The 14,859-nt window shown below is 43.4% G+C and overlaps 2 protein-coding genes across 2 annotated transcripts in view; one reads left to right on the forward strand and one right to left on the reverse strand.

The window, feature by feature from the left end:
- The window catches only part of T265_03607 (hypothetical protein), a gene marked incomplete at both ends in the record, with an annotated part of 15,430 nt that extends 12,831 nt beyond the window's left edge, over positions 1-2,599 (reverse strand). Inside the window, 2 exons of the mRNA XM_009168142.1 lie at positions 1,470-1,730; positions 2,513-2,599. Coding sequence (XP_009166406.1) covers positions 1,470-1,730; positions 2,513-2,599 — 348 coding nt within the window. The remainder of the gene's footprint in view (positions 1-1,469; positions 1,731-2,512) is intronic.
- Positions 1-12,042, forward strand: part of T265_03604 (hypothetical protein) — a gene marked incomplete at both ends in the record, with an annotated part of 55,931 nt that extends 43,889 nt beyond the window's left edge. The window contains 8 exons of the mRNA XM_009168139.1: positions 2,759-3,019; positions 5,114-5,434; positions 5,809-6,183; positions 6,484-6,658; positions 8,693-8,994; positions 9,138-9,353; positions 9,691-9,965; positions 11,336-12,042. The remainder of the gene's footprint in view (positions 1-2,758; positions 3,020-5,113; positions 5,435-5,808; positions 6,184-6,483; positions 6,659-8,692; positions 8,995-9,137; positions 9,354-9,690; positions 9,966-11,335) is intronic.
- Positions 12,043-14,859: the final 2,817 nt, after the last annotated feature.

Below are 14,859 nucleotides of genomic sequence, written 5' to 3' on the forward strand. Positions count from 1 at the left end.
TGAATCACCAGAAGTTGGTCTATGGGAATGTGCAGCGCTAATACCGGAAACATTTCAATTAAGAGGACGGGAACCCTGCAAACCGAAAAATCGGCGCCAGTAACAAGCAACTGGTCAGTTTAAAAACAGCTGTCTTTTTTGTTGTGTGGATAAAGCAGTAGAGTGTGAGACAGAGTTTTCTTCAGAACACGTTTTCAGTGACGAAGTAGTACTGTCAAACAGATATGCTTTTCAATAACGCAAGCAAACGTTCAGAAAGCAGAACGCTCATACTCTGTAAGGAAGGGTGAAAAGGGTACTTCCATCTGTCATTCGAAGCGTCAAAATTGTCAGCGACAACTTTTCATCACTTCATAAGCGCATCGCTGAACATTGAAACGACTATCGCATAGCTGAATATCCGTAGGAGACAGCAGTCCCAACAAAATGAATACATCGCAACGACTAAGCAAATACGACCCTTCAACTGTGTACGTCAGTCGTACGACAGGTTGTTCAGCGACGGGGCGTATGGCCACCTCTCGAATATGACTGTCTATAGGTGTGATAAGAGTGAAATAAGTTAATGTTCACCCTGAATGACTGTGGTGCATATTCCTGAATAGCACTAACACACCTAGAACGAGATGCTGTCATCGAATGCCACGATGGAGCTAGGAAGCCTTAATACTTAATACTCAAAACGCTGCGTGAGAATCCCAAAAGATCATTTCCAGGGGTGTAAGCAAATAAACTGAGTTTTTTCCATCGGTACGCGACAGTTACATCTTGCCGAAACAACGCTTCTGATGATCCAGATTCCAGTTAGCTATTTGGGTTAGTTTCACCAGTATGCGGTTCAGTGGCCTAGTGAAAGCCAACCTTCTCACTGTTGGATCGTTTGGACTATCAACAGTATAAGAGTTGAGAAATGGGCCGAAAATGGCATAGTTAGGGATCTATCGCCATCCCGTTGTGGATAAGTCCAAAGATGACTCCGAAAATGGTCAGGTGTTTGGTTAATGGCAGGGGACAGACGGCAAGATCAAGCAAATGCCCCAATGTAACTGCGCTCAGATGTGAACCAGTTGAACCAAAGAGCAAGAGACTAGCGAATCGGTGATTCCATCCCAGTGGGGACCTACTCTCCGAAGAAACGCTTCACTCGGGTCCCATGAGTACTCATTATATTGGGGGAAGCAATGCGTTGAGATAGTAGAACGGTTTTCTGTTCAAAAAACAGCAACATGGTTTTGTAGCTTAAAGTAAAAAAACCTCGTTGAGGCAGAGACAAGGAATAGGAATCGATAAAACCTAAAGAACGAGAGATGGAAAGAACACTAGCTGATGAACGAAGTAGTCAGTGGTGTACGTTGATGTTCGGTTGAGAGAACGTGTCAACACTCAGTAATTTGGAAGTCCCAACTAAGTGGATGGGTTTAACACGCTAAACTCAAAAAAAATCACTTAATCAGTGGCTAAAAATATACCTGTACAGCGCAAAGTAGAATCGGCATATTTGATCGTATCTCCTGTTCCACAATGGACAAAAGATCCAAATGCCCTCTGGCCTCGTCCATGAAAGTTTCACCTAAAGCGGCTGAAACCAAACGGTGTGCGGATGCAAGCAGCCTATCCGGGCGGAAAGCTTGAATCAGCAGAAGATGATAAATGGAAGTTTGAGCCTGAGTGAACCAACTTGGAGTTGGCCCCTCGGTTTTCGCTGGTTCCCAAAGGACTGGAACGTTGGCCTGCAACGAAAAAGGATAGGGCGTAGAGACTGAAGTTTCAACCTGATGAACCGAACCATCCGGGTTTCGTAGTTGTCCAAAGGCGAAACACGGAAAGTGAATACTTATATGTGCAGCATGCACTGCTGGAGTATTGGTAACTAGGATGCACTTACTAATGGTTGATGAGGCACCTGTCGACCTGAGTCCGGAAATCGACTTGAAAACGTTTCGCTACCATTCGGAGGAATACCATCAGTGCGCGGTGTGGTGCGAGCAAATCATAATGTAGACTCTTCTGAATATTTTCGGGACAAGATCTATATATATATATATATATATATATATATATATATATATATATATATATATATATATATATATATATATATATATATATATATATATATATATATATATATATATATATATATATATATATATATATATATATATATATATATATATATATATATATATATATATATATATATATATATATATATATATATATATATATATATATATATATATATATATATATATATATATATATATATATATATATATATATATATATATATATATATATATATATATATATATATATATATATATATATATATATATATATATATATATATATATATATATATATATATATATATATATATATATATATATATATATATATATATATATATATATATATATATATATATATATATATATATATATATATATATAGATCTTGTCCCGAAAATATTCAGAAGAGTCTACATTATGATTTGCTCGCACCACACCGCGCACTGATGGTATTCCTCCGAATGGTAGCGAAACGTTTTCAAGTCGATTTCCGGACTCAGGTCGACAGGTGCCTCATCAACCATTAGTAAGTGCATCCTAGTTACCAATACTCCAGCAGTGCATGCTGCACATATAAGTATTCACTTTCCGTGTTTCGCCTTTGGACAACTACGAAACCCGGATGGTTCGGTTCATCAGGTTGAAACTTCAGTCTCTCTACGCCCTATCCTTTTTCGTTGCAGGCCAACGTTCCAGTCCTTTGGGAACCAGCCAAAACCGAGGGGCCAACTCCAAGTTGGTTCACTCAGGCTCAAACTTCCATTTATCATCTTCTGCTGATTCAAGCTTTCCGCCCGGATAGGCTGCTTGCATCCGCACACCGTTTGGTTTCAGCCGCTTTAGGTGAAACTTTCATGGACGAGGCCAGAGGGCATTTGGATCTTTTGTCCATTGTGGAACAGGAGATACGATCAAATATGCCGATTCTACTTTGCGCTGTACAGGTATATTTTTAGCCACTGATTAAGTGATTTTTTTTTAGTTTAGCGTGTTAAACCCATCCACTTAGTTGGGACTTCCAAATTACTGAGTGTTGACACGTTCTCTCAACCGAACATCAACGTACACCACTGACTACTTCGTTCATCAGCTAGTGTTCTTTCCATCTCTCGTTCTTTAGGTTTTATCGATTCCTATTCCTTGTCTCTGCCTCAACGAGGTTTTTTTACTTTAAGCTACAAAACCATGTTGCTGTTTTTTGAACAGAAAACCGTTCTACTATCTCAACGCATTGCTTCCCCCAATATAATGAGTACTCATGGGACCCGAGTGAAGCGTTTCTTCGGAGAGTAGGTCCCCACTAAGATGGAACCACCGATTCGCTAGTCTCTTGCTCTTTGGTTCAACTGGTTCACATCTGAGCGCAGTTACATTGGGGCATTTGCTTGATCTTGCCGTCTGTCCCCTGCCATTAACCAAACACCTGACCATTTTCGGAGTCATCTTTGGACTTATCCACAACGGGATGGCGATAGATCCCTAACTATGCCATTTTCGGCCCATTTCTCAACTCTTATACTGTTGATAGTCCAAACGATCCAACAGTGAGAAGGTTGGCTTTCACTAGGCCACTGAACCGCATACTGGTGAAACTAACCCAAATAGCTAACTGGAATCTGGATCATCAGAAGCGTTGTTTCGGCAAGATGTAACTGTCGCGTACCGATGGAAAAAACTCAGTTTATTTGCTTACACCCCTGGAAATGATCTTTTGGGATTCTCACGCAGCGTTTTGAGTATTAAGTATTAAGGCTTCCTAGCTCCATCGTGGCATTCGATGACAGCATCTCGTTCTAGGTGTGTTAGTGCTATTCAGGAATATGCACCACAGTCATTCAGGGTGAACATTAACTTATTTCACTCTTATCACACCTATAGACAGTCATATTCGAGAGGTGGCCATACGCCCCGTCGCTGAACAACCTGTCGTACGACTGACGTACACAGTTGAAGGGTCGTATTTGCTTAGTCGTTGCGATGTATTCATTTTGTTGGGACTGCTGTCTCCTACGGATATTCAGCTATGCGATAGTCGTTTCAATGTTCAGCGATGCGCTTATGAAGTGATGAAAAGTTGTCGCTGACAATTTTGACGCTTCGAATGACAGATGGAAGTACCCTTTTCACCCTTCCTTACACAGTATGAGCGTTCTGCTTTCTGAACGTTTGCTTGCGTTATTGAAGAGCATATCTGTTAGACAGTACTACTTCGTCACTGAAAACGTGTTCTGAAGAAAACTCTGTCTCACACTCTACTGCTTTATCCACACAACAAAAAAGACAGCTGTTTTTAAACTGACCAGTTGCTTGTTACTGGCGCCGATTTTTCGGTTTGCAGGGTTCCCGTCCTCTTAATTGAAATGTTTCCGGTATTAGCGCTGCACATTCCCATAGACCAACTTCTGGTGATTCATTTCCTCCCGAAATTCGAAGTGTTGGAAATCCCCATCTCAACTGTTCCAATCAATTTAGTAATTCCCTCCTTCCGGAAACCTTCGTTATACGATTGAGCTGACCAATTGTTATTACTGTCTCTTAAGGAACGTTGGACACCCTTCTTCCATTAATGTGGTCCAATACGGCTGAATCCATCCTCACAACTGGGCGTTCATTGAACAGTTTGGCCCATCACCCCCTTGCACCGTTACTTAAGCTGACTACTAACGACCACCAACACCACATTCTATGATGCGCCTCACTCTGAAACATGCTTATCTACGAAACAATCAGGGCCCACAATTTGCGACAGTAATGCATACCAGAGACAAGCATTCCAAATGGCCAGAGCTAAATTAACATCACCCGGTTTTCCAAGTAGATGAGGAATTGTCACCCCTTTCTTATAAGTGATTCACTCTTGTCCACATCATCGTCACTGACAACAATACCAAACCAGACCACTGGTGCCTCATTGCCGTCCCCGTCGGTCCGTTATGGAAGTTAGCTGGACCCTGACAACGCTATTCTTATTCGAGGAACATTCCTTCTGTACTTGAATACGGTCTAACGTAAACCGTCTATACTCATTTCGGTTTCAGGGCTTTGATCCTAGTGGCCGCGTAGAGGATATGGCGTCCGAGCATCACAAACAGTTAACGAATATTGCTATAGGTTCGGCCGAAGGTTTCTCACAAGCCGACAAGGCTATCAACTCGGCGGCCAAGAACGGCAAATGGGTTATGCTGAAGAACGTTCACTTGGCTCCTGGTTGGTTGGTCCAGTTGGAGAAAAAACTGCATAGTGTTCAGCCGCATCCGAACTTCCGATTGTTCCTCACTATGGAAATCAACCCAAAACTTCCGGTCAATTTGCTGCGGGCCGGACGAGCCTTTGTGTTTGAACCACCACCCGGAATCAAAGTACGTCTTATGGAATTGGGTTTCTCGTCGTTCAGCTGTTCAGTCTCACTGCAGTGCTCCTATTCAGCAATTACTCGAGCCACAATGAAAGCTTATTCCAGCGGCTTGTTTTCACGCTTTGTTAGGGATCTATTGATTGTTTCTTTTGATGCGATAATTTTGAGCCAGCCAATTATCGACTATACTTTTGATTTTCAGTGCTTTTTTCAGCGACGATGTGCATGGCTTGTTCCAATAATATGTGCAAACTGCTTGGAATTATATGTCAAGTGAAAGTAGACCAGTTGTGCCCTATATTCAAGTGTTAGTCGGCAGCCGGATGATGAGATTTGTTTTATTCCTTAGCCTTGGTTTCAATTTCTTTCTCATTGCAGTCCAGCCTGCTACGCACATTTGCCAGTGTTCCGGCTGCTCGGATCTCCAAGGCCCCTGCGGAACGTTCTCGACTCTACTTCCTTCTGGCTTGGTTTAACGCAGTTGTTCAGGAGCGTCTGCGTTACGTACCGCTGGGTTGGTCCAAACGTTACGAGTTCAACGAGTCCGACCTCAAGGTTGCTTGTGACACAATTGATACTTGGGTGGATAGTGCTGCGATGGGACGTACCAATTTGCCACCAGAGAAAGTCCCATGGGCGGCACTGCGCACACTGTTAGGTCAAAGTATTTATGGAGGAAAGATTGACAATTCGTTTGATCAACGACTCATGGAAACGTTTTTGTCAGTTTTATTCACTGAAGCCAGTTTTGAGGTAGGTGTCATAGTATCCATTAGACTAGAAAAACCTAGCGTTTTTAATAGATTGGTCACCAACCAGCTACGTGATTTGTGAAATACAGAAATGCTGCGTTATTTTCAGAGTCTTATATCTTAAGTAGGTTTGTTTAATGTGCTAGACTGCTTTGGAAGGAATCAGTGTCATTTTTCATAAACTCAACCATATACATTCACTATATACACTGTTTAGACGAACACACGGAACCGTTTGCATGTGTCACTGCACGTCCTGGATATTATTATTGCCCTGCATGTCTTCGCGCCTATTCTTTAGCACGACTTTCCACTGGTACGCGATGTGGATGGAAATGCAGGTAAACATATTCTGGTTCCGGAAGGCAGTAGTCGTGATGATCTTTTGGCTTGGATCAATAAACTGCCGGATGTCCAAACACCGTCATGGCTCGGTCTGCCAAACAACGCTGAAAAAGTCCTACTTACCAATCTAGGTATGTATTGCCTAATGAGCCAGGAATTTCATTATATTCACTCTCATGGTCATCCACCGTTTCTTGTCTGCATTCGATTGTTTATTTGGGTGGTTATTACAATGTGCGCCTATAAACACACGCAGTGTAGCTTCCTTGTTAATAGGTTTGTTGTTCATCAGGTTTCTAGTTGACGCGGCCGGTGGTATCCAAAATATGGAACACCTATTTGGATTGCACGCTTATGTGCGTATCGAAGCGTAGTAGTTAACACTTGTGTCTCACACATCAGTCTCATGCACAGCCAACTTTGCGTTGAAGACGTCCAGCGAGTAACCATTTCGTCAGCATTGTTTTCTGCACAGAGAGAGAGAGATGTTGAAATGTTCATCCTATTTTCTGATACTACCAGGATCTCTGATATCTATCTGGCCTTATCGGACAAGTTCAAACTTCGTAACTGCACTCACTTGTTAAATCGGGGCAGTAATCTTCTATTGTTGTGTAATCATCGGAGCAACACTTTTGTTTGTGGAACTGGAGCACTTGAAGTGATTCACAAATTTATTGCAGCTGAACCCCACATAAATAAGCAGTCGGTTTTTATGGGATTCGAAATGTTGGCTTCTATAAACCAGCATAGTTCTGATACTTTTTGATGTCGTGGGATTGAAAGAAGACATTTTGTTAGAACTCTCTGGAAGGTACTGCTATTCTGATGCTCAATCAACTTGTGTGGGTGAATTCCTGGAATGGTAGAAGTAAGGTGGTCGTATCTTAAGGACCAGTTCTGGGGTAATGATCGTGTGAGGATAATGAATCCCAACGCGAAGGAAACAATACAATGCCTCTCAGTGTACCAGCGTGGATTCCGCTTTCAGAATAAATTCCCAATTGGAATTTAGGTACAATCTTATGCTACCGACAAACTTCGAGTAGCCTGCCAAGAAAACGGAAGGATCTCACAAGTCACATGAACACTGCATCCGAAGGTTGCCACTGGAGGTGCCCGTCAACACGTGACCTTGTGATGTGAACCGAGTGACCGAGAAATGAGTAGCGCTGCTTCCCGTCTAGATACAAGTTAATCATATCTATTAGTAACACATGCCCCAACTTCAGTGTTCAACTACTGACCCGAAGGTCACGAATTCTTGAGATGCTTCCTTATGAAACTTGGGGATATCATAGTACCAACAAGTCACAACTTGTTAGAAGCTTGCCAGATTCTAGGGATAGTGTAACCAAACTGCTTCTTGGCAGTGGGAGGAAGTTTGGATTAGTAGTTTGAATACTGAACCGTTTGGCCACGAGCGCCTGACTAACATTTGTTATTAAATATCATTTAGACAAAATAGTGTCATTCTTCCTTATTAGGCAGAGCAACCAGGCGACTATTTCATCGGAATGGTTATGATCACTTCGTTCACTATTCTTAATGAGTGCGTCCACTCAAACAGGATGATTTGTAATTTTCAGACAAATATTCAGGGCTGATATTCAGCACTAATGAGCGAAGTGGAGAAATCTGAAGGTTTGCTTCAATGCGGTTCCTCCTGAAGGTCTAACTAACCTATATGTTCACAATGAGCATGGAATCGCTGTTTAAACTAGGCGCCATACAACTGAATTATGGGCGAACTTCTTATCATTCATGCTTGGATTGATTACATTTTACCCCTATCGCGTTCACCGATCGATTATCATCACTGTTTCATTGTCGTTGCCTTCTCCATTATTCGGCGACCAGCCATTACTTGTGAACAGAACATCCGCAAACTCTTAGCATTGGAGCAAGAAGATTCGGAGGCTGGAAAGCCCGAACCGTTTGGTTTGTTTTTAATTGCTGTTTGGGTCATGGATTTCGGTCAATCCTAACCTGCACAACATACTAACTTGGCTCTGGCATCCTTTTAGTTCATTTATTCTGGCGTTTCAGGCCCATTAAGTTCGATTGCTATGGTTTTTATCAGTTATTTCAAGTTATCAGACCAAAAATATGTACGCACGTGGAAACAAATCGAACCCAGTCCATGAATTTTTTTTGTCGTTTAGGCCAGGTGATGACAGGAAATCTTTTGAAACTGCAAGAAGCTGCAGCAGATGATGAATCCTTACCAATCAGCGCATTTGATCGCAAGAAATCGTCCGTGGTGTCCGACTCACGACCTCCGTGGATGCGCCAGCTACTCGGCAGTGCCTCAGCATGGCTTTCTTCTCTGCCGAAAACGGTCAAACGCTTGACTCGAACAGTGGAAAACTTGCGCGACCCTCTCTATCGGTTCTTTGAGCGGGAGGTGAATAGCGGGTCCAATCTGTTGGCTTCTGTTCGCCAGGATCTAGAAGTTATTAGTGCGGTACGTTTTTGGAGCACCAGAATACCCTCTTCATTCTTTTACTGCCTTTCCTTCTTGTATCCCGATTGTTTGCAGTTTACCGAACTAAAGTGTTGATCTGCTAGTCTTTTAATTCTACTTTATTATTATTAATTATTCTGCAGGTTTGTGCCGGTGAACGCAAACCGACCAATCGGTACCGCTTAATGATGTCGGATTTGGTGAAGGGTTTGATTCCCAGCGACTGGAGGCAATACAACGTTCCCAAAACCATGACAGTTATTCAGTGGATCAGTGACTTTGGTCTTCGTGTGAAGCAACTTGTGGCTATCAGTGAGGCTGCTGCAACTGGTGGCGTTACCGCATTGCGGGATATTCAGGCGAGTTGAAGTGTACTGTTGTATCTTACTCATTTAGCTTCGTTAAGAAATTCCAGGCACTTGTACAGTGGAGCATGTGAGTAACCAAGTGCAAACAGCACCGGGACTTCAATAACCATGGCGAAGTTTCGACGCAGACTAAGGGGAAATACCACCAGGTTGTTAAGGCCTCCGAAATGGGTCCCTAAAGACGGATTTCTTGATAAGACCCTTGTTATTCCTAGGCTTCTTGCTCAGACGTTTTGCGGTATGCTCTGTTTATTGTTGCTTTTTTATAACCTCTTAACCACTGACTCATTTTTCGAAACTCTCATGTCTCTTTAACTGTGTTCTCCAGATCTGGCTTGGAGGTTTATTCATGCCAGAGGCTTACATTACCGCCACACGGCAATTCGTCGCTCAATCAAATGGGTGGGCTTTGGAAGAACTTTACTTGGATGTACAACTTGTGCTGCAAGGCAAGGGCGGAAAGACGACTGCTTCGTCCACATCCGGTGCGTTTACTGTTCGTGATCTGACTTTAATGGGTGCCGAGCCGTTGGATGAGTCTACCCTCCATCTATCGGACACTATATCTGTCGACCTACCCTTAACCGTGTTAAAGTGGATCAGGTAAGCAATCGTTCTATCACTTGTTCAGTACCTCCACTGATTCGTCAAAATCATTCATTTCCCTTACTCTACACTTGCAACATCAACTGTGCAAGTCTTATATGGCTGAGGGCCAGTCCCGCATGCTTTCTTAAGAAGCAAACGTCACACATGTACGATGCAGATTTTGTGCATTACCAAATACTGATCGTCTAACGGTCTTCAATCGATTGGAAAACGTTTTGAACCGATTGAAATGTTTCTGTTTCCTATAAGTTTGGTATTTATCGCTTTCTTCTTCATACCCTGTCTAAATCCATTGGGTTTGGTTCAGAAATCAGGATCCGCAGATAAATCGCAGGAGTAGTTTAAACGCGAGATGTAGCAATGAACTGGTTGAGCTATAGCATTTGAGTAGTCTTTTTATTACCCCTTCTTCACATACTACCTTAATGCTTCAGTTGTCATTAGTTTTCCCTTTTTGGAGTTGTGAAAATTGCAGGACATTGCGAACTCCTTCATTAATGTTCTCCGGTAAATGGGGTCGTTCAGATGTTTCATTCACTGCGCTCAGGTAACACCCTTCTAATCTGCTGATCACGGTGGCCGAAATTCTGGGATCCTCATTGTCGCTGAACGTGAGCCCTCTGACGGTTGATCGAGAGCCTTCTCTTAGTCTAAAATGAAACGTTGCCACTGGCGTTATTTTGACTCCCCGTCGAATACACTGAAAATTAGGAAGTCACGGCCCTACTTTCAGAGTTTTCAGCTTTCTGCAAGCCTTTCTCGATCGGCTACGTTCTGTGGTGCTAATGAAGGAAGACCCATTGAATGGCTCGTCAGTAGCTGAGAAGTTCCTCTCTGACACCATATCAACAGGAGTCTCCCTGGTGGTAACTAGATTCCCATTCGATTAAATTCCAGACAGTCTCAAGGTACAGAGGCTGAAGCATGCTACTGTTATGTGAGCGAGCCTCCTCAAAACAAAGTTCTCTAACCGATAGCGGATCTGCTGTTGGTGCATCCAAACTAATTTCAGTTCAGGACAAATTCTATCGATGGAGTTCAAAAATGCATCGTCATACCACACACGACATCGCAAAACAGGAGATTCAGCCAGTTCGAAGGATTCTGCGGTGATTCCAATCCGGGCTGTCGAAATGCCATTTCCGGGTGTTATTCACGTGTCTCTTGACCTGTAACGCTAAGGGGGAATACCCCTTAGCGGGTGGTTGTACGAAAGTGACCTTGAGTTCTCCGATGAATCCCACCAATCTGCCTTATTAGTCTGTCCGCATACCCTTGTTCCTGTGGTTTTTAAGGTACACTCCAAGGTGGCATCCTTCGGTTTCATTTTGTTGAAAATTGGCCTTTTTGTTTTCTTCACTTAGACTGTCTGCGGACGAGCAAGCGGAACGATATGTGGAGCAACCTGGATCAGTTCGTCTCCCTGTATACATGAATGGAGCGCGCAGTGTGGTTTTGTTCACTCTGCGGTTGTCCGCAAAGGAGCCAAGTAATCGTTTCTACGAACGTGGTGTTGCCCTGTTGGCTTCCAAGTTGGCTTAAACTCACTGAAATCACACGGACGGACTTGAAGGTTTCAGCAAATTTCGTTTTTCTGTGAATGACTTTGCTGGCGCCGCCGAACTGAGCGATACCATTTTGATCATCACTTCTACCCAAATATCAAGTCACGCTTCTTAACTACATCAGATAACTTTGTGGCTGGCCTCCTTTTCCCCTAATTTATTTCTTGTCGCTTCGGCTAAATTTGTCCCTGTTCACCCAGTACGAAACCCCGAGGAGACCTTTCCCTGTTCTAAAGATATCGCTTCAGTTTGTTCAGCGTTCCCATGATCTGATTCTCACATATCCATGGCACTGTGGGGGTTTTATACATTTCGTCATAATCTGATGTCCCTGGACCCATTTTCCGCCTCAGTTAAATCACAAGAATAACCATAAGAGTGCTTGTTTCTTTGGCTTTCGAGGACCCCATTTTTGGAATATCTGTGTTTCCTTGTCTCATGCGCTTCAGGTTATTTGATCGTCATTCTTACCGTACATAATAGTCTTTTTATGTTCGTGATATTTGGTGGGTTATATGGACGCCAAACTTTTGTCCATACCTCGAGTTTATCGCTTCATCCCGGTAGGTAGGTTAGGTAGCTGAGAGCATCCCAATATCTCAAATTTCAGTCTCTTTGTTTTTGACTCTCATTAGTGCACACTATATGGTAGGCATAATATAATTCAGAAGGTATATGCACTAATAAAAGTTTTTACTATGGTTGACAATGGTGAGTTGCAACACGTAGAAAAATAAGTGCAGTGCGAAATGTGGAGCAATTCAAAAGAGGGACTTATCGTTTGCGAGAATTTCTTGGTGAAAGTCTGGACGGCGGGGACGTGTTTTTCCGCAGTATGGCTGCTAACCGTGCTCGATAATTGTCCGTGGACTTGCGGAGTTCAGCTGACTTTCTGCTCCGTGCGCGCGCCTGTCGCTAGCCTTCGGTTTTCCTATATGTAGTTAAGGTTGCGTGTATGTGGGTGTCAGCGCAGGACTTGTTGCTGCGCTTATCTCACGGTAGACAGTCAATGTCAGATGAGTCACCCTTGTGTGTCGTGATTTGTAAGCGTAGGGAAAAAAGGCGAGTCCCGTGGTCTAGAGAGCGATTGTTAGCCGTGTGACCAAGTGAGTCACGATTGTGTGGCGTGATTTGTGAGTATAGGAAGAAAGAGACTTCGTGATTTAGTGAGTGGCGCTGAGCTGTGCAGTCATGTATGTGGGTGAAAAGATGGCTACACCTTCAAGATCAAGATCTGGCGATGGGATATCCAGTATCTCCGATTTAGGTTGATTTTTAAGAGAAAGCTTTAGTCGGGTCCGAGCGGGCGCTCACTATTCCGAAATTTCCGAAAGCTACGACGTGTTTCTTATGGACTAAAGAGACAGGCAAGTGAGTTCAGAGTATGAGTCAAAACTTTGAGCACCATCTAGGCATCACGCGGTCTCAACGATGCTAGGAATGTATTCCACCAGACTTTCCGCGAGGGGTATGATTGCCTCAGTGGACTGAAATTCGGTGAGCTGCAAAAATGAACGTAGATTAGAATGGTTTTTGGTTTTAGCACACGCAACAAAATGCAACATTCTGGCGCAAAAAGTTCCACTTCACTCGTGAAGTTTTTGTAACAAAGAGCATTGTGTGGCTAGTGGGCTTTATCCGAGTGTCCACTGAGGGTTTTTATGGTGTTACGCAAGCAACACGTCCATCGTTCATCCGGGGCAGCATACACCAGAATAGGTTCAATAATCCCTAGCCGATTAGAAGCTCTGAGCACAAAAATCGACCGAAAATCACCAGAAATTCGGGTTGGAGGAGGTATTCCAAGAAATCTGTTACTCAGTGGGTCTAATCAACTGGCGGTTTAAGGTCAGTCGAGCTGACACGTGGATCATCAGTGAAGCAGTCTAGTGTAAAGTGCAAATTCAACTATTCTTGCCCTCCCCGGCCCACGCCAATCGAGATTTGAACGGTCTCAAAACGGCAGAGCAAGGCTCCGAAACTTGATTCAACTCGATGACAACTCTCCTAACCCAGCTATCCACACACTAACCAACAAGAACCCGTAAGTGCTAGTTAATTCAGTCAGCTAGGCCAAAGAAACTTCTGAGTGGTTCTCCGTCTGCCCTTAAACACGGTCACATTGGTAACATTCAGAAAGGCTGCGAACGTTGACGCTGATCCATGTACACACGAAAACGTACTTTGTGTTCATCCAGTGATTTGTATTCACCATTTGTCGTCAAAGTAAAGCACTGCTAACCTGTTAACATTCTGAACCCGATTTAGAATACCATTCAGAGTCAACACGAAGTGGTCCATAGGTAAAATAGCCCAACGATATCTATCTGAGAGGGGTTTTTGGCTACTCGATACCTCTTCGATTGTCTTCGCTTGTTCAGGGCAATACGCCAATGGAGCAGTTTCAATATGTCCTATCGGCTAATTCGTTGAAAGCTTGCGACCACGTCAGACAGTCTTCACTCGTAATTTACAGGTCATGAAATACCAAAACAACTATGACGAGCTTCAGTCGATCGCCCCACGCCATTTACTGCACTATGTATCATTGTGCTGCCTAATTACATTTTTCTGAGAACAAACAAATGCGATCCAGAGCTAAGCCTATATCTGTATGCACTGCCGAGCACGAATAGTGGACTTATTGATCCAGCAGTCACATCGTCTGAACTCGGACACGGAGTCATCATCACCAGAGACAGCAATATCAGTGTTGACTTTGATGCTTCACTACCGTGCCAAGTGCCATGGTTGCACAAGTGCTGGAATACTGACAGGACATCCACACGTTGACAAGATGACGATTAAGGTCCTCAACCAAAAGCCTTTGGCTCGAATGCCTGACTGCACGTCAGTGGTGCTTCGCAAGTGCATTATCATTTTTAAAGAACGGGTCGCCACACATGTTCTAACCCCAAGTCTGGAGGGCAAGGAGACTGTGTTGGTCAGACCTCTAACCGCACCTAGTAATGCACCATACCGGTTCGATATCAAGTTCCTATGTGCTCTCAAAGCATAAACTGTAGTAAGAGAGGACCGAGAACCGTACAGTGCTCCGAGTAAAAACGATAGATGGAAGGATTCGAAAGGCATCCTCTTGCATGGTTTGGATCCCGTAGTTTAAGATCTTTAGGTTTCTGACGCAACAAGGTCGTTTGGTAAAGTGTTGTGTGGTGGGTGGCTGTCTATTGGTTACGCCTGCAGTGAGCCTGCCATACTACGCGATAAGAAGATAGAGAACTCGGGACACGGCTGTATTATCAGGACAAAACATACAGAGCTTCTGCGTCAATATATAGGATGACTAAACGGTCAATTATGGT

The sequence above is a fragment of the Opisthorchis viverrini genome (genome assembly GCF_000715545.1).
Source record: "Opisthorchis viverrini unplaced genomic scaffold opera_v5_55, whole genome shotgun sequence".
Lineage (NCBI taxonomy): Eukaryota > Metazoa > Platyhelminthes > Trematoda > Opisthorchiida > Opisthorchiidae > Opisthorchis > Opisthorchis viverrini.